The sequence below is a fragment of the Alternaria burnsii genome (genome assembly GCF_013036055.1).
Source record: "Alternaria burnsii strain CBS107.38 chromosome Unknown 725, whole genome shotgun sequence".
NCBI classification, from domain to species: domain Eukaryota; kingdom Fungi; phylum Ascomycota; class Dothideomycetes; order Pleosporales; family Pleosporaceae; genus Alternaria; species Alternaria burnsii.
The window spans coordinates 32,748-52,625 of NW_024066123.1; the positions used below are offsets into that span (position 1 = coordinate 32,748).

At 52.4% G+C, this 19,878-nt stretch overlaps 4 protein-coding genes across 4 annotated transcripts; 2 read left to right on the forward strand and 2 right to left on the reverse strand.

Moving 5' to 3' along the window:
* Nucleotides 1-123: 123 nt before the first annotated feature.
* Nucleotides 124-7,005, reverse strand: GT037_009630 (duf-domain-containing protein; the record flags this gene model as incomplete). The annotated part of the gene is made up of 4 exons (XM_038934677.1): nt 124-920; nt 969-1,367; nt 1,420-2,999; nt 3,509-7,005. The coding sequence occupies 4 exons, from the start codon at nt 7,003-7,005 to the stop codon at nt 124-126; spliced, it is 6,273 nt and encodes a 2,090-aa protein (XP_038782478.1).
* Nucleotides 7,006-10,108: 3,103 nt separating this feature from the next.
* GT037_009631 (uncharacterized protein) lies at nt 10,109-10,846 on the forward strand (the record flags this gene model as incomplete). Its single annotated transcript, XM_038934678.1, has 1 exon — nt 10,109-10,846. One exon carries the CDS (start codon nt 10,109-10,111, stop codon nt 10,844-10,846), a length of 738 nt encoding a protein of 245 aa, XP_038782479.1.
* Nucleotides 10,847-11,912: 1,066 nt separating this feature from the next.
* Nucleotides 11,913-13,330, forward strand: GT037_009632 (uncharacterized protein; the record flags this gene model as incomplete). Its single annotated transcript, XM_038934679.1, has 2 exons — nt 11,913-12,226; nt 12,277-13,330. The coding sequence occupies 2 exons, from the start codon at nt 11,913-11,915 to the stop codon at nt 13,328-13,330; spliced, it is 1,368 nt and encodes a 455-aa protein (XP_038782480.1).
* A 1,001-nt stretch (nt 13,331-14,331) lies between these two features.
* GT037_009633 (g protein-coupled receptor) lies at nt 14,332-15,786 on the reverse strand (the record flags this gene model as incomplete). Its single annotated transcript, XM_038934680.1, has 4 exons — nt 14,332-15,105; nt 15,153-15,342; nt 15,404-15,626; nt 15,705-15,786. The coding sequence occupies 4 exons, from the start codon at nt 15,784-15,786 to the stop codon at nt 14,332-14,334; spliced, it is 1,269 nt and encodes a 422-aa protein (XP_038782481.1).
* Nucleotides 15,787-19,878: the final 4,092 nt, after the last annotated feature.

Here is a 19,878-nt window from a genome sequence, read left to right on the forward strand (position 1 = left end):
GATCTTAGATCACGAGCGTCAATTTTTGTTAAGATTAGGACTGGTGAAATTTCCCTTTATTCCACTATTACGTGTTCTCGCTTTTTATGCTCCAACTTAGGTAGCACGTAGTGTAGAAGCAGATCACCATTTGACAGCCTTCTTGAACACTGGCAGCTCCTCGAAGTTGTCCACGCTCCATTTCAATTTCCCGTCTCCTGTAACCCATGCACCTTGATCGGTAGCCTTCAACCCAGTTTTCTCGTTCTCACAGATCTCGTGCTTACTAGCACCGATACTGTCCTTGGCCAACCAGACTATGGGCGTCTTACTGGTGAAGGCTGGGTTGAGGTATGCCTTCTTCAGATCCTCTTCACTGTATTGTGGTTCTTCGTCTTCGTCAAAATTGCCGTCGCGCAGCCAAGCTTTCAAGGCAGTATGGCTACCGAAGACGTGTGGCTGCAGAAAGCGGGCCAGCGGTGAGACAACGTTGGATGGTACACGCGTCCTTTCGCTTATACGATTGATCCTCGACTCCGCGTGCTCCAAAGCATCCGACTCGCCTTCCTCTGCGGAAGATAGCAGTGGCGCTTGCTCATCATCTTCAGATTCGAGTGCAAGATCTGCAGGTAAAAACTGCTCGAGGGGAGCAAGGTAGTGGTTCGTGGTATAGTTGAACATGATCGTAGCAAGGAGTAGGACGACAAGCATGATTAAGGGACCAGTCGCGTCGCGTAAGCTGAAGAGACCGATAAGACAGATCTCAGCGAGGTAGATTCCAACAAGGATCTGTTGTAGAGAGAGTGTATAGGCATGCCCTTTGGTGTCAATCTTGGGCTGTGCGGTATATAATAGCTGGTATCGATAACTCCAGTAGAATATCACTAGGCCGATGGCGGCGAAGCCAAGAACGAGAGGTGCAATACAGGCGTAAACGATTGCTGCGAGAGATCAGTAATATGCCACTCGGTGTGTCCCGGTTAACTTACCAATTATGACAAAGTTGCCATATTTCGGGAAAAGCTTGCCCCAAGCCATGCCCCTCATCGTAATGTAGCTATTGTACTTCTGGCGGGGCGTCTTGTCGAAGAATCTGTCGAAGAACCAAAACGAGAGAACGTCGGTGTAGTTCAGTATGTTGCTCGGGGCATTAGTCAAAGCCTGGACGACAAAGTACGCGAGGTATGTGTTTGATGCTCTTGGCAGACGCTCTGCGAGAAGTTGAGGTACCGAGCTTGGGTCTTGAACAATTTGTGATGCTACTGCCGCAGCACCCGAAGCGAGTGTTGTCACAAGGAAGACTTGGAGCACCTGGAAAACGAAGTACCACTTCAGCACCTTAATCTCAATGACAGTCTTGGTCGGCTCTCCAAAGGTAGTAAAGATGTCTGTGTTGCGTAAGCTGGAGAACAGCAATATTGGCCAGTAGAAAACACTTACATCTGAAGATGTTCGGTACATATCTGGCTAACGCGCTTAGCACCAGTGGAGGGAGTAGACCACTCAGAAGGCTCATAATCCCTGATGGAATCTTGTTGAGAAACGCGAGCCATTTAAAATTCTCGGCAAGATATTGAACGTTAGAAAGAGCACCAACTATGCCGACTGGAATGGACCAAAATGCAATCGTAGCGATTACGAGAGTCAGGGCGACGCCACTCTGTGACATGCGACGAGCAGGTGCTAGGTTTAAGTTGGCCCAGACAACTTCGTTGGGCGTAGTCCCAACGAAGCGAGGCGTAAGAGAAAGGACGTCAGCCGATGCGATCTGCTGGTACGCTCGCTGAGCCGCAGGTTGCGTGCGGAACTCTACAAAGACTGCTGCAGCTCCACCAAGACTGTCGGCTGTCTCATTCGACTCGCGAGCCTTCTCGATATCGTCCTCTTTTTCTCTGATCTGATCCCGATAATAGCTGATGCTGTCAACTTCCTTGCCAACAACTGGTGTCTTGGATTTGTGAGTAGGCCGCAAAGATTTTTTCATCTGCTTCGGCAGTTGCTCGTACTTGATGTTTCGATTGTGGCTCTTTCCGACTTCTTTGTTAACATTCAGGATCAGAGACATCTCAGCGCTTTCCAACTCTTCGACCTTGGAGTTCCTCTCCGAAACGAGAGATACTAGTTTCTCACCCTTAGTGACAGGCCAAATTCTGACTGCATCCTCTCCGAAGAAACGCTGCATGTTGCCCTCATCGAGGGCTGCAGTAGGCGCCGAGAGGTACAGTACGGTACGTGAAGACAGCCTCTTTGCGTTCGGTTTTGACAGGTTCCATGCTTGCCGTAGTCCAATGAGCCAGAGTCGTTCCCGCGCAACCGTGAACATGACAAAACTGAAGAACACACAGGCCACAACAGCATGCGCATAGAGATGGTCCTTGTTCTTCACATTGCCAATGCCAAAGCGATTGAGCTCTTTCGATCTGCCGCCACCAGTCCAATTGGCAGGTAGAAGAACAGGCCAGGTAATGACAGCGCCGATTACGCAGATGAATATCAAAGTCCTCATGAAACGAAGAAACAGGTAAGAATCAAGCGACTGATGGTAAAGCACAAACTTATCCGGGACGGTTCTCATAGTGTGAATCCAGTCGAAGTAACCTGGCGATTTTGGACATGGCGTGCGATCCTTTTCTGGCACGGTGCCAATGTACGTCCGTGGTGAATAGATTTTGGGAAAGCGATGCCTAATGAGGACGAATGCGACCATGTAAAGAGTTGCAATGATGGCCGTAGGGATGAAAGCTGCAGCGAGTGCTGCAAGTGAAGATGGCCCGCTAGACTTATGACAGTGTATGTTAGTACACGTGCTTTGAGTAAAGCCTGGTTGTAGTTGCAGGTACGTACTGACTGGACATGGCTGGTGCCACTGTCCTTGGCGACGAACACCGTCTGGAAATCCATCTCTGATATCTGTGGTCGAACAAGAGATAACTAGTAATGTCTCATGTCGATACAGGGCAAAGGGTCGGAGATTGGCAAAACGGAAGACGATGTGACGCGGAAGCTTTGCACGCTTCTGCCTGTGTTTGATTAGTGTTGTAGAGAGGGAAGGGTGAAGCTTGTCAAGCAAAGACGCCTATGACGTCGACGCGTTCAGGCGCCCAGCCCCAGCCATGTGGCGCGGATCGGTCTAGACAAGTGCGACTCACCTTGAAACAGCAACCTCGAAAACCAATAACACCAAGAACATACGTGTCTAATCAGACACTCAAAATATTTGAATGATTTAGGCAGTCAGCGCGTGCGGTGTACATGTCTTGAGCTCAATTAAAGTTATTACAAATCTATGTGCGCCATGTAAACCAAGATAAATCCTTCCAATATTCATACAACATTCTAAAACGCGTGGTATCACGGTATCCAAACCGGTCGAACTGCCCATGACCCAAAACTCCGTAGGCGAGAGATGTTCAGGAACACCTAACATCCTCTTATGCAAGGAAACAAATGAAATACTGCTGGGCACACCTAGAGCCACAGCAGCCACCGGATCACTCCCATGGCCACACCAAACACTCTTCTGACGGACCCGACGAGCACAACAATAAGCCACAGACACCACATGAGTGCAACAAGAGCCCACTCGACCAGCATCCATCCAAATCCCCGAACCCAGCGCATTCTACGTTTGCGCGTGCGAATCATGCGGTCTATCTCGTCTGTGATTTGCTTGACTTGTAATGGACCTTGTCCAGATACCTCACTTGTGATGCGCACAGCTTTGTCTCCGCTTTCTAGAATACGCGGCATAAGGTCTGAGTCAACCGTAGATTGCAAAGCTGAAATCTGGTTTGTGAGTTGCTGGATGGCTTTGTCACGGAAGCTCTCAAGCGAAGTCTGTAAAGCCTTGGTCGACGACTCTAGGTCTTTGACTAGTATGCGCGCGGCAAGAACATGTTCTTCCTTGCGCGGCACAGGGTAGATTTTCGTTTTTGATGTAGCGGCAGCGCGCGAAAGAAAGTCGGGGGGCGGTTCTCTTGTAGAATTCGCTCGTCGTGTAATCTCTCTCGCTTTGACACCTGAGCAGAGAAAGAGTGCGCGGACGCGAGCGATATCTGCCTGAGTGACTGTGTTCGCATCGTTCTTGTTCCGATCAACGGTATTATCGTCACCGTCAGCGATGCTCCAATGTCTACCGTTAAGACCAGGTCGAGAGCTACTGCGTTGTCTGTTTGCGTCCCTTAGTCCAGTAGGTGGCAGACCCGCCATGTCACCACCAGGCCGAGCGAGCACTTGATTAATTCGCTCCTGGCTGTGGCTGCGCGTAAGAGTGAGAGACCCCGTGGAAGAATTTCCAGATATCGTGCCCAGATCCATGCGTGGTGGCAATAGCCGATCGACCCGAGGCGAGCGACTGTTCTTTTGCTCTCGTGCCTGGCGTGAGATGTGATGCTCATGATCCGAGTTTTCGTCGGCAATCGTGTGGACCGGCCGGAACGAGGGCAGTTCCAGATGGCTACGTTCTTTGTTTGTGATGCTACCGTCTGTACCTGCCGTGACAGTTCGACTGATCGGGGGCCGTTTGGTATGCTTGGTTTTGACAGGACCGTCGTCATCAAAGTCGACAGAGTTACGGTCGGACATAGTGTCCACGTCAGAGTCATCGGCTCGGTCTCTTCTGAAGATGATGTCACCGACTTTTGTACCCTCGTTCTTCACGCCCTTGAAGAATCGAGTGACAGCAGAATGCGGCTCTTGGGTGTCTCGGCGGCGGAGCTTGTCCGGACTAGGCAAGCTACTGACACTATCGTTCTTGCGGTGACCGAGTAGATTCATGACAGCACCGGGAGCTGCTAAAATGGCTGTGCCGATATGTTTGTCGTCTGGCGTTTCCTCACTGGTCTGCCGCGATCTTCCTTTCCTGTCTGTTCCAGCAGAGTCCGGACGCAATTCGTGCTTATGGTCTTCACTATGCTCATGCGAATGAAAGATAGTGTTGAACTTGCCTCGTTTTGCTTTCCTTGTCTGTGACTCAGATCGGCTTGGAGGCGGTGATAAGTCGCTGCCAATATGCGGGAACCGTTTGGCATGTGGAGTGTTTGGTGCCGTGCTGTCCTGATCATCAAAAGATGATCGGGGCTCCGGATCATCGATGGATAGATTAGGGTTCTTACGAGGCTTTGGCGGCATCTTGAAGTTGCCACGATCCTTGATGAATGCAAAGCCACTTGTAGGTCGGGGAACTTCCAGCGAGTCTCGGAGAGGCTTGCTTTCGGAGGTAACGTCTCCGTTGCGACCCCACTTGTTTGGCGTATCTGGCGTGAAGTCAGGGGGTGGCCTGGCTTCGCTCAGCGACTGTCTAGCTTGTTGCTCTAGAAGCAAGGCCAGCGGACCGAAGTTGTGATCTGGATCAGTGACAATACGAGCTTTCCGTCTCCTGGTATCGGGTTCCGACTCTGAACTGTCGCTATCGTCATGGCTGCGCAGTCGCGAGCCCCGCCTCGAATGTTTGCCTCCTCTCGGACTGTCAGTACGCAGCGCTGGAAGTAGCCTTCGCTTGCGCCCACGCTCGCTGCCCTTGTCGCTTTCATCGCCTGTCGTATGATCAACTGCGATGCTGGGGAAGCCATCGACCCAGCTCTTTCTTCGGTCCCCAGAGTATTCTTTGCTTGCGCGTGGTGATAGAAAGTCTTTCTGCTGCACCTCCTTGGGTGGGTAGACCCTTCGGCCATAGCGGTTTTCTACCAGCATTTTGTTGTCGTCTTGCTCTAACCAGTGTGCATCCGCAAGCAACTCTTGTGGGCTGAAGATCCAGCCTTTGTGAGGTCTCGCAGGCTTCTGGGGCGCTGGTCCCACTTCGTGATCGTGATGGATTTTGGGAAGCTGTACCGCATCGTCTCGACGATAGCCGGCTTGTTTGGCCTGTTGTTCCACACGATCCACCCAATCACGTACTTGCTCGACGTGCTCGAATTCTTCTGACGAGTGTTGGAGCGTCACGCGCTCCCGAGCCCTGCTCCGGCGGTTTCGAATGTATTGCAGAGGGTTGTACGGCCGGCCGAGCTCATGCTGTTTGCCCGCATGAGACGGCACACGAGTGAGCTGCGCTTGGGGGCTGCCTGGACTGTTGGTCGACGTGAAGACAAAATTGCCTGGGGCGTTCGCGTCGGGCTTCAGGGGCGGGAGGAATTCCAGTAGTCGGAGGTACTCGATGCGGAGCTCGATGTATGCGCGGGCCTTTTCTACTCGTGCAAGCGTGGCAGCTGAGGGATTGATGTTCTGGGACGTGGGAAAGGCAATGGATCCGCTTCTCTGCATCGAGGTAGACATGTGGCGGGTAGGAGAGCTCTTGCCCATTGGAGATATATTGCGTGACGTCCGCCGTTGCTCGTTGAGATAGTGCTTCAGACTGCCGCCGGCGCCATAGTTGGAGAAGCTGCCTTCGCGCTGCGAACCAGAGGCGACACGTGGCTGGGACGACAGAAGCTGGCCGGTGTTGGTGTGTCTCCTCCGGCTCTCGCTCAGGTTCAGGGCCATGTGTACCAGCTGGTTCGGATCAATGGCCGTGGACGGCATATCGTATGCACTCGTCCTCGTCTTGCCAAGGCGCATGCGCTCGTCGTGTCGGTCCTGTGAATCGGCAAAGTCGATACGGGATGCTGCGCCGGGGACAGCAGGACTGGGGCCGTCTCGCTGTACCTCTCGCGACAGCGGCGAGCTTCCTGCTCCCTTGTCGGGGGCGCCATGGTGTCGCGAGCTGCGCTTGCCTCCTTTGTCCTCCCCGCGAGCCTTGGAGAAGTTTGAATCGAGGAGAAAGCCGCCAGATCTCCTCACGCGCTGCTTCCGGCGCGCAAAGTCTTCTTCGTGCACCGAGTCCCTAGCCAGCAGGTTCCCCGATGCTGCGCTTCCTCCCAGGCCGTTGGTTGCACCTGTGCCGGGCCGCGAATCTTGGCTTCGCCGCGGGGACGAGCTCCCCTCGCCATTGTCTGTGTATGCGCCTGAGTTGCTGGCAATGTACGTGTGCGAGGAGCTTGTCCAGCGGTCCGAGTCTCCCGAGGGCCGGCCATGGCTGGACGGTGCTGACATTTCTTGAGATAGCGCCTATGTCACCTCGAACAGCCAGGGGGTCGCATGGCGATGACGACGGCTGCGCAGAGCAGAGGAGCGGCTGTGACCGTGCTATCGCAGTCAGGCGACGTCGCGACGAGATGCTCACGTGAATCTCCTAGGTCGCTCTCCAGCGAGGGTATGAAATCATATGTGGGGTGAGCAGGAGCGGCTCGTTGCTGTCCAGAGATTTGGCCTCGGGTGGAGAGCATGATCGCCTGCACCCCTGTTGGTCACCCAAACGTCAATAGTGGGTCCATGTCCAACGGCTTCTTAGCTTTCTCTTTCACGTATCCAACTCACCAGGGCGAACATCGACTTTGTTGCGAGACGTGCGGAATCACGTCTTGACTGTCCACTCGACTATCTCTCACTAAGCACAAAGTATCAGTCTTGCTACAGGGGATGACCTAGGTAAGCCAACACGCCGACGCCAAATCCTTGCTCCCCAACATCGCATTCTCTGCTGTGAAAGCCATGCGGTCATGCATGGCCTTTTCAGACGAGTTAGTCGGCTCCAGCACACCGAAAAACTTCAGGCGTCCAACAGTACCGGCACTTTGGTAACGGCGCTTGTCTTTCCCTGTCTTAGCATCAACGGCAGTACTTCAGAGTAGGCTAAATGCTCGTCGCGACGAGTGATGCTCACATGTAAAAGGGCAGGACATGCGTGGATAACAACACTCTCTCCACAGAGATTCTGAACGCACAAAAGCATCTGCTCTCAGTACATGACCAGATCTTGTATCACGAGTACATGCGATAGAGGCTATTAGACACGCGATTGTCTCCAGCCATACATGGCTGGCATTGGGGATCCCTTGGGTATCTCTACCAAACGTCGTGCTAAAATGCCTGGTTTGCATTTGGAGAGCCGATTTGATCATCTCCCACTCACCATATCACCAGCTACTCCGTGGCGCTCATAGGCTTTATACATGGGTTGATACGGAGCAGTGTTCTGGGTAAACTTGGTAGATAATGGCATCTGGATGGAGGTAGTGTCTAGAAGGAAGCTGTTTTTCATATCTAGAATCTCCATGACGTTCCCATAGACGTGTCACCAAACGACCAAGACGCATTATTGGGCACCATGTGAGCGAGTGCGACTATCGCTCCGGCGGGCTAAATCGATCGTACGTAGTAGAATGCGAGCTATATGCTCAGCTCTTCTTCCGAAAGACTGACCGTTCGTTGCACTGCTTCCTGGCTACGGAACAGGATAGCCATGGCCCACATCGGCCGTGTTAGTTGTACTGTACTATGCCCGCCTCCGTGGCGTGAGGCTGAGGGAAAAAGCGACACTTGGTTCGGAGAGAGGGGCAAGCCGAGAATCAACTGGTTGACCAGTGCGACTAGACATGAGCGAGTCAAGAGCCAAGAGTCTACCCATTTGCTAAAACTTGTTAATCTATGCAGCTAGAAGCAGTCTTCATGCAGAGGATCAAGTCGAAAGAGTACGCAAGCCTCGATCGCATTGCGACCGTTGGTTTTTCCTGTACTCTACAAAAGTGACGGGCTTTTCGAGACCTGAAACGTGGATCCAGCCCTATGCAGGCTAGAAGGCTTACGAATCGATAAGCGTTTCTCGCACCTTTTACCTACGTAGGGCGCGTGCGTTGAGCGTCGGGCGGGAAGGCTGACATGTAGCGCGCTGAAGCCTGTCAGAGTCGCATCGGAACAACGTCAGAAGCGAATCAAACAGAAATCATCTCCATGGCATGCCTCAAGGCAAGGCATATCGCAATTGGCATTGGTTCAACAAAGCATGTCCGATGTTTCGCGGTCAATGCTCTGATGGCAGCCAAGATGGGTACCATGCCCGCGGTAGGGTCCTCGCATGCCAGACGGTGGATAAAGTTTCGTGGCTGTTGGACGTCAGCCTCAGACCAGGTGTGGACCGATCTTACGTGTAGTGCCCATATACCGCATATCGAAGCTGGCAACCTAGTCTGACTTGAGCAAGGCGAAGGATCAATGCCTTCGTACAGTCGGATTGCGCCCCACCTGCTCAGACGTGCAAGACGGAGAGCGCAAGACCAACATGAGCCAGTTGAAGAAGGCTGCAGCCGGTCGAGAATGACGGAGACGTCGTGCTTCCTAGGTGCAGACGATGCCTCTACAGCTGGAATCGAGGCTTGACGAAGCACCAATTGGGTCGTTGAATCGGCGACTCCTCGTAAAGCAAGCAAATTCCTTCGGTCGCTGATTCGCCCAAAACCTCGGCTCCGCTTGGGCCAGCCAAAAAGGCGTCTTCCGGTACTTGGCCGGAGCAAGGCTGAACAAGGAAAAAGACGAGAGCAAAGGGCGGTAGATGCTGATGCCATCTTGCCAGAAGCATCTAGAAGGGATGTACTGATGTCGGGTGATAATGCCATGTGAATTGTCAATGTCTAGGTTCGGTGGTGCGAGATTCGGTCGCGACCGGAACTTCTAAATAGGAAAAGCATGATCCAGCCATGAACCACGACAGCTCGCTCCCCCTAGCAAGCCCGACACCCTCCGCGCTCTTGGACTTGCAGTTCGTCGCGAGGCGGAATGATCCGAGCAGGGTTTTGGCGGCATCCTTCGTTCCTTTTGATTATCTGGCCCAGCTTCACAGGGTTCCATCACTTGATTCGCCATGACACTCAGCAGAAGTCGTTCAGCCTGAGGCAGCAGATCCAATAAGCACCCAGCTCGCCAGCTTGCCGTTTATAGCGTGGCTTGCAGCTCAAGGCTCGCCCACTCATGATGGGAAACGAGGCTGACTGCGCCATTCCAGCCTCGTGCGCACTCCACTGGGCCCAGCGAAAATCGGGATATCTTGCTGCCTGGCCCCCCGCGCTTCCCTGATCGACTTGGAAACACATCACACGTCCCTAGCACCCCAGGATTCCACTTGCCATTCTCTAAACCTGTCGGATTTAGCTGCCGCTAGAGCGATAATACTCGCCCCACCAAGCGAGCCTCCCCAACGTTCGACTGTATCGGACCGCGGGACAGAATCGCACAGAACAACAGTATTCCAGCCTGGCCGGATCCTATCTGAACATTATCAAGTACCGTCAGGTTTATGCCTCCAACAAGAACCAGAGCCAGGATGAAAGAAGATGCGCCGACCAATACCCCTACCGTCACGGATACCAAAGCTAGCGAACCAATAGAGCCAGCTCCAGCCCCGAGGGAAACCATTGTGACAGCACCAAGCGTTGAGACTACGCCTAACACTTCACCGACATTCGAAGCGGGCTCCAAACCTCCATCACGCAGAGTATTGCGACTAAAGTGCCCCGTCTGCTCGGACTATCCCGATGGCTTCCGCAGTGAGCATGAGCTGCGACGTCATACCAACCGCGTCCACAAAAAAGCACGTAAAGTCTGGGTGACCATCGACACTTCACCCGACAAGTCATTCCTGGCCAACTGTAAGGCGTGCCAGACTGGGAAGAGGTACAACGAATGCTACAATGCCGCAAGCCACCTCCGACGCATGCACTTTCACCCTCACAAACGCGGGGAGAGGAAGATGACTGCAGCAGAGGCTCGACGCGGTGGGAAACCTGGCGACCTGGATCCTCCCATGGAGGTCCTCAAAGCCAACTGGCTGCGAGAAGTAGACGAGATAATCGGAGAAGAGAATGAACCTACCGAGGACGACGTTTCCATGTCCTTGTCGCCGACTCAGAGTATGCCCGCGGGGCAACTACAGTCCCTGCCACAGCCGCAGCCTCAAATTACTCCCGTCAAGGCTGAAGCAAAGGCACCGCCGACACCAACTACTCCTTCCACTCGGTCGATGGCGATAGATAGCATAGTTGAGAAGCAGGACGCGGCGTGAACACGAGGCTTGTACTAGATGGCGGGCGAGAGGAACTGGTCAACCGTATTCTCGCACGGCGAGATGGATCATGGATCGTCATATAAAAGCCCGGCAAACATACCCGATCGGACCGTGTCATCTGGCACCACTTGCCTTGCAGATGCAGCGACTGGCTCGCCCGATAGAGTGGGCCGGGGTTCCAGGACCATGTTCGCCCATGGACAAACAGCCATGATGATGGCTTGCGCTACTTTTGATTTCTGAGGTGGAACTCGAGGCGGGAAAATTATTTGGCGTTGGTGGGTTGACGATGCGATATGTCATCAGGCTGTCACTATTTTGACCGCAACGGCATGGTTTTTGGGTAAAGTATTAGATGGCAGCCAGGCTGAAACATGCCATGCACATGCTTGATCAGAAGATTACAAAAGACTGGGTTGTTCTTCGTCGATTTGTGTTGTGAGGTATCCAGTTGTGCATTTGTAGTGGTGAGTGTGATGGACGGGAATGTAGGAAGATGCGGCTGCAAGTAAGGAGAAATTTGACGAGTACAGCAAAATTTGAACCATGTCGATTGCCCGGAGAAGGGGGGGTATGACGAGGTAAAAACTCAACGTGAGGTGCAATTAAGATACATGTCGATCAACGAAGGGGTAGTGGCGGATCGGTACACCCGACTCAAACGGGCTCGTGCGCAATAATCTGGGTGCTGCATCGTGAATCCTTCCAAGCCACCACACCAGTGTTGCAGCAACCACGAGGTACGTCTCTGCCATGTCTGTCATATGCCAGCGTCCGCTTCTGCGCCGAGGCAGGCAGTCTGCATAGCGAAGCTGATGGTCTTGTCTAGCTGCATAATTTTACGTGCGGACGCGGTCGCCTGCTATGCGCTTCGTCGCTTTTCGATAGCCCTAGCCCTATCCTACCCTACCCGCGGAGTCTAACAAGTTGCCATGGCCGTGTCGCCTGCATACCCTGAACGCATCACGATTCGCCGCCGCCGCAAAGAGAGTACTTGTCATTCGCCAAACATACTGTAGAACACAAGGTTAGGCTTAGGACCGCGGCACCCTTGGCAGCAGCCATGTCTCGTCGACCGGTACTCCGTAATTTCGTCAATCTGGGGAGCCTGTACAGCATTCGGCCTTGGAAGTCTGTACCTTCCCTGTATAACTCTGTGAATTTGGGGAGCCTGTACGCCCCCAGCAAACGAAAGGACCCCTCCGGATATGCATACTTTGAGGATGGGTCCGTCTTTATACATCCTCAGGAATGGCTTCCTCACGATGCCTTCGAAGCGCATATGAAGATAGTCGCGCATTTTGTAAGTGGGCCTACACCCAAGATGCAGGCAATTCGCAAACAAGACCCGCATAGGACGCGCCTCGTCATAATCGAGTAAGCCAGATTGCCCACCATTTTTGTCTACATGCTAACGGCAGTATCAGCAGGAACTGGAAACTGAAAAACACATTCCGCATCACGGCCCGCAACGCCCAGGACAACCAAAGAGTATCAGTCGTCGACCAGCCCTTCGAAGACGTTGAATTGACTCTCGACTCCACCAAAAGCCGCCCCATCTCCGCAAGCTTCAACGACGCCCCCTTGTTGGATAAATGGGACAGGTTGCGGAATAGCGAGGCTCTAGAGACGTTTCGGGGTACGCTGATCGATGGCATCTTGCAACCCAACGTTCGCTTGGGGAATGGTCTACACCTGTCGCCTAAACCGCAGATAAAAAAGCCCCTGTTAGCGGAGGAGAAGCAGGCGCGAAACCCCGAGGCCAAAAGACCTCGTGAAGCCGCGGGACTGCCTCCAAAGGCACCAGCGAGGCCCCTTCACTCGCTAGATGTACAGTCTCCGGCGGGTCCACCTCTGCCTTCCAAAGTACACAAACCGAAGCCTCCCCGACAAGCACCACCCCAAGAGCGTGACGTGGAGCTTCGAGAAGCTCAATTGGCACAGAGAGAGCGGGAGCTCATACAACTACAACAAGAACTCTTGCGGCAGACTTTGCGCATTCAGAGTACACTGCCGCGTCAAGACAGGCATTCTCGGTTCTCCCCTCACCATGACACCAACGCAAACAAGCATCGGACACGCGGACCAACCGAAGCGAGTTTTCGTAGCGAGTATGACACAACAGCTGCGGATATAGAGGCAAAGGAAAAGGCGCTCGCGCAACAGGAAATGCTCTTGAGATACAAGCGCAAGGCATGGCTTCTCGAACAGAAGCTTGCTCGGGTTCAGAGTACCGGACGTCCCCAATCTAGGCGCGCAGCTCGTCGATACGGTACGGAAGTTCAGGAACACGACGCGCAGCACTCCCCTGATTACCCATTGGGGAAGGAAAATGTGCCAGATGCGCAGCATGACTACGACGACGTCCCTGTTGCCTTCGATTTGGATCATGCATCGCCAACTGAAGCCCTGGAAACGCTGAGATCTCGCATCCGGCTTCCTACCAGAGGAACGATGCGCTCACGTCGGAACCCACGCTGAATAAGATACTTTGCCTCCACCTCCCCAATGTTCGTGGATATGATGATAACATAGTTTAACAAAACCTATGCCAACGTCACGCCACTTCAGTTATCTAAGAGACGACACTGTACAATAGACACGCCGAATTGAGCATGATTGTACCATACTCGATCAACATACGATACCCTGTACAAACAGCAAATAGATCCAATGACACTAGACTTACGCCTTTTCCATGATATCTCCACGCTCGTTGCTATTTTTGCACATCATGCTCTTCGGAACTTACCTCGCTGTTGGCCTCTGCTTATTATCATGTTTGTAGATCCTTTCGCCTGGAACTTGCCATCATGTTGAGCTGGAAAGACAAAATGGTGTGAGGAGATTCCAATAGTTGCACTTGCACGAATTGATATGGCGGCTTGGTGTCTGGGTGTGCGCTCGATAGCCTGGTACAGTACCCGACCCGAAGGACGATCCAGTTTCATTCCATCGGTCTCACATAACCCTTGTTATGTAGCCAGTCCAGTTGGTACGATAGCCGAGCAAAGAAAATATAGAATATCTGGGCGGCACCACAACCACTTCCCCGAAGAGCCGCGCGGACGACACTGACATGTGAAAGGAGCCGCGAAGAGCAGAAAAGAAAATGGCTAAAGGGTTCTCCAACACAACGGGGTCAAAGTGAATAAATTTACGTTGGACATTTGTTTTCATTCGGATATCTCCATGTGGCCTGACTCTTGGTCCATGGTGTGGTTGATCAAAGGGACAGAAGTAGATGCATGTATGTCTTGATATTGGTTGTTGCTTACTTGGTTCGGGTATCTCGATGCTACCTCTTGGTAGACAGTTTGGTACAACAGGCAGTGCTTGAAGAACAAAGGAGAAAGAAATGAGCGCCATTCCAACGCCTACGCTTTGCTGAGGGAAAAACAGTAGTAGCATACAATAATAATTTTGGAAGTGATGTCTTCATCAAAGTTCGTGTAGGAAAGGTATGCTCCATGCCTGAATCATCATGATCCTCGGCTATAGTCGTCACTCCAGTCTTTCGACCGTGGTCGTCCTGCCTCAAACACCTTGTCCTCAGCCGTCTCCACCTGCACACTTGTCTCCGTGATAATGTTTATGCCATGTCCTGAAACCGTGTTCTTGAGGATCGAGTCTGCTGATCCCGTTCGGGTAGGACTTTCATCTTCGTGTAGCGTGTCTTCATGCCGTGACCGCAATGTATGACTGCGCCCACGGCGGTGATCGACTATTCGCGATAGTCGATTGCTGCCGCCTACTATGGTGACGGTACGTGCAGTAGTCGATGTCAGGGCTTCTTTGCCACTCATGGATTGTAGGCCGTAATGGTCGTCGTCGCCTGGGCGTGCCGCATTGGTGAGCGTTGCGGTGACAGTTCTGTTGTAATTCCCTGTACTCAAATCTCCGGATACCAAGACCCGCCTTGTCAGGGCGTATAAAAGCGCGTCGATCCATCCGCATGATGTGAGAAGACACCCAGCGACAATGAAGAAGAGGTCTGGTGGTTCGGTACCGGTCATCGCTACCATGCGACCCACTGCTATGGGCAACGTGAGTACGACGTATACAAAGGGGTACATGACCATGAATTTCGTCGCGCGTGTGAGCTTGCTAGTGTCGTTTGCGATGATGCTTCGAATGCGGCCGCGTAGGTGGAAGAAGACATGCGCGTAGATGATGATCGTGCCGAACTCGACGATGAAGATCCAGAGGTAATGTAACCAAAGTCTTTCATTTTGGTATTCTCTTGAAACCCAACACTGGCTGAAGTCAGCTCCGTATTGTTTGTTAGTGGAAGAGAGCATACCCATGCTGCAGCGCGAGCGAAATATCGCTCCTGGTACATAGCCGGTCCAAGTAACGTAAGGATCAACGAGAAGAGCCAAATCGAGAGGATTGATACCACAAACCACCTGTACGGCATTTTGTATCCTTTGACCACGCCCAACCAAGTATGTATCGCAATTGCGAGAACGAAGAAGCCACTTGCGACATCTCTAGACGATAGCATCGAGAGTTAGTGCATGTTTCACATATCTTGTGCGTGAGAATACTGACCCAATCTGTAAAAACCACGCTTGGAGGAAGCATGCGCCGGTCGGTGCTACGATCTTATTGATTCGGAGCCAGTGGAACGATATAGAGAATGCGACAGACTGTTGTAGGTCGGCGATTAAGAGGTTGTAAATGAGAATAACATATTGGTTGTATCCGACGTATTGCCTGTAGTGTCTTCGCCACGAAATCATCCGCTGTGTAATGAATCCCAGTAAGGCCGTGACTGATATTAAGCTCATTGTGGCGCAAATAGCGAGTGGAATTAGCCCCGCCCTATAGAGGGGGGTGAGCGGGTCCATACTGTGCGGAGCGTCAAAGTATCGTTTTTCGAGAGAGCGTTCAAGTAGAACAGAGGTTATATCGGTCATGTCGAAGGGCGCCATAGTTGTAATGGAGGGTCGAAACCGAGTATCAAGCGGCCCGATAGGATGTGCGGAAGTACTTGTGCTCTCAACGCATCAAGGTACCATGGTTGGTATAGCGAAGGGGGGGGTCGAATCTGTTCGCGACGAAACCGTCTCGCTCTCGTGCCCTCTGGAGGTCCGGTCGCGGTTCCACAGTCTGCCGATTTGCAGTCAGGGAGCCACTATGCAACTCTCGTGTGTTGATTGATCAATCGGGTCGGAGATAACTGGTGATTTGGAGTTTAGCTTGTTGTATACACAAAAGAGTGATCAACACTAGAGGTATTCTCCGCAAAAGTGATCCACAGGTTGGGGTATGCGCAAAGGATATAGGAAATAATGGCAATAGATGCCAGAACTAGCTGGGGTGGAGTAGCACGCCTGATATGGGTAGAACACTTGAAAGGAAGGAGATCGTCCAACTGATTTCTGTGTCAGGCCAGGCGGATATGCAGGTCCACCAGACGCGGCATGTTGGACGGCGTGGACGGGTCCTAGACGATCGCCTAAGCTTTCCAGCACGCTACAGTTGCAGGGTTAACGAGTGTAAAGTTCGGCATGTGCCAATATACCCGTCCCCTGTCTATCAGCCAGCGTATTACCAACCGAGCGGATGCTCAATATTGAGTGGAGGTACTCGTCTGATACGGGGAAAAGACTCGAGAAGCGGGTTGTACTCAGCCCTCCTGGGTGAGCTCCACTGCTTCAACGTAGACAGGCTGGGCGCTCCCTGTCGGCAGGAAGAGTAAACTTTGGGGACATGGGAATGCTGTCGCGTGTGAGTTTCAAGCGGTACAGGACGGAAAAGAACAACAGCCCGCCACCACGTGGAGCACGCCCCTGTCGTGCCTCCGAATGGTCATCAGGGCCAGCAATGCCTGCACAGGGGCCAGCAGCGACAGCCATTCACGGTGCCTAACCGCGTTGCCAGCCGTGGTCTCGCCGTGCTGATGTGCGTTCGTAAATCTTGCGCAATTTGTTCCTTGAACGCCATGGTTGGTCTTTGATGAGGCGTTCGCCTCTACAGACTACGCCGCAGCTTGTTCGGTCCGGATTCCTTTTCGACGAGTCGTCCAACCTCAGCTGCGTCAACCCAACATTGGCGTCTTCTTTTTGCCGCGGACAGTTGCGGGGGAGGGTCTTGTACAATTAGGCGACTGTGGAGGATGCGACGCTAGACGGATGACCACTAACCACTTACGCTCTTAGCGGCTACTAGCTAAGGGGTTGATTGTTGGAGAAAAGTCCACCCCTGGACGTTGCGCGGCCCGAACTGACATATCTCCCCTCGCGCTGCCCGGTGGGTACATTTGACACACCATTATTCAAACCAGTTGTCTAAGTCCATGAGTCGCGCGGATACTGGCTGCCGCCACCACCAGAGTACTAGAACTGCCGTGACTGATCCAACACGGACGACGGGAGAAATGTCAGAAACTTGCGCCATCCCGAAAACCAGGCTCCATGGCTGAGATGGTCGAAGCGTTGAGTGTGCGTTCGCATGTCTAATCGCCCATCTTCGAATCGGTGCCACAACACGCCAATGCTCTGTAATTGTTGGTTATGATAAGATGGGAACTGGTACATGAACCGTCTTGGTGTGTTCCAGAAGCTTCTGATCATGATGCAACGCTGCGCCGCCAAACCACCTATTGCTGGAAGATGGTGGACCAGTAACTCCTCCTACTCTTCTCTCGCCACGTGCAATTGTTTTGCATTGGTGAAACGGCGTTCCTGCATAGAACGCCCTCGGTGCGCATGACACCGATGTCCATGTGCAGAAGTAGCACCGTCATCGTTGCGTATACAGGTTCCGTATTCCGCTTCCACTACCAAGACGTATAAATGGCAAAGACGACAGGGATTATATTGGTGGACAGGTCCTCGGGTTATCATGCAGCGCACCTGAGGTCCGGTTTGAGGTTCGCCATCTGCAAACCTGGTCTGCAGTAGCATGGTCAGTCGATAGTACCCCAGACTTGGCTTCCCCCATACCAAGGATTGCATGAAGGTAAGGGCCGTACCTGAAGGCACAACCGAGCTCCGCTCTGTATCTGGCGCTGGAACCAGATGACCCGTAGGGCCGGTAGTAATTTAATATAATTGAGGTCGAGACCAAGGGAACCCATAAGGTACACGCACGAGGTACCCTGAGTTTACCCCGCAAGCCGAGCAACAGCGTGGCCGTCTCCCTCCTTGGACCTGGTATGTCATAAGCGATGCGCGAAACTTGGATGTCTGCAACGCGTCCCGCCTGTCACTTCCCAAGCACGAACCGTTACCAGATCGCGGCTATACTGACGCCACTTAAGGCAGTCGCGTTTTGTCTGTTCCTATGACCGAATTAGCCTGCGGCTTCGATACGCGAGCGGAACAGCTGACCGCATCAAGCCATCAACTAATCGAGAGCGAAGGCACTCGACACAACGAAGTGACTTGTCCGCCTTGTCGTAGGTTTGACTCAGCAACGATTGGCGAGGCCGAAGTACCTCCAGTGACCAACAGGGTGGCACAATATTAGCCGGTCAGCCAATCTCTCATCCAAGATTCATTCGTATCTGCAAGCCGCCCCAACGACCTTTGCGACAGCTCTAGATACAACGGCTGTGAACCAAGATCTGGCATAGCGCCAAATGGCCTGCTTATAGCCGTCATGCACCTCCAAATATGAGACCATTGTGAAGGACATCTGTTGGTGTTTTTCCTGGTCCTCCACATTCCGTCTGGGCCACGATCGAGATTCGGAGCATGGAAGCGAGAAAATTTGAGCGGTGGCTACTTGTTTGAAACCGTATGGGAGTATACACACGACCCGCGAGTCTAGCTTCAGACGCGATCGTTCTCTATTACCTCGATATCCCGGATGTAGTCAAGAGTTTCTCATCAGTGGCGCTCCTCATCACTGTCCGGTGACCGCAACTAACGCCATTATTTTAATATCATGCGATAATGAGACAGTTGGTAGTTGGCCGAGCTGTATTGGCTATATGTTCTTCTTGTTCTACACTATAGGTGTGAATATCAGGCCCAGACGATTTTAGATACGACTATCCTGCTACTCGCATCCAGACGCACTCTCAGTATCAGTCACAACGTGTCCATCGCCAATAACTCACTTTTTAGGATCTTGCTGCACTCCAATTGCGGAGAAATCGTTCGTGTAGCAATCGCCCTTGCTCACAGTTCCCACGTAATTCGCAAGGTCGGCATAGAGCTCGCAGAGGGTCAGCTTGGGCTCAGAACGTTACATAGGAAACAGCTTGCAACTACAGGTACCCTCTGATTCAGCCATGCCCGGATCTTCAGCGATATAGTTGAAGTAAGCTTCAATCAGGTCTGCTGTAGTGTTGCGGCGCACAATCTGCACTGTGGTGGCGTCGTCTAAACGAATATCCGCGCACGCGAGGTAGATCATGCGATTCAATGCATATAGTCCTTTCTCGCCCAGATCCCACTGGTCAGATGTTTACTACTACCGACGCTGTGGAAATGTACAGGACATCGGTGTGAAATGTTTGACGTTGTCACAGTAGTCTGTAGCCAATGCATGATGTCCAACGTAAGTATGAGGACAGTGATCTAGGTTCAGTAAGATTTGTGCTTGCAGTGTGTGTCTGGAGGTGGAACGGAAGCTTGAGCCACTCATTGGAGCATCACCGCGATATGTTACTGATACATGCACATATTACCGCCTGAGGGTCGCTGTTGGAAGTCTTTTCCCCAAGGCTCCTGAACCCGCTGCTCTTTACGCCGGAACAGCATATGAACAACAATTTGTACCTGTCAAATGCACTTTGTCACGCTGCCAGAATGTTATGCTTATGCCATCCTACGCAGAGCCTGTGGCGGATTGTATGAAAAACATATTTCTGTTGAGCTTCGTGTTGTATATCGCATGTTTGTTAGAGCACCTAAACAAACAGCACCTGGGCATCATGCAGTTGTGGTGCAAATAGCGAAGACTGAACAAGTTTTGTAGTTGTAGTAAGTATCATCGAATGGCTCAACGGTCGGTGGCGCCTTCTCATGGGTAGGGCTGGATATAGACCAACGCTAACCGCATGCGGTAGC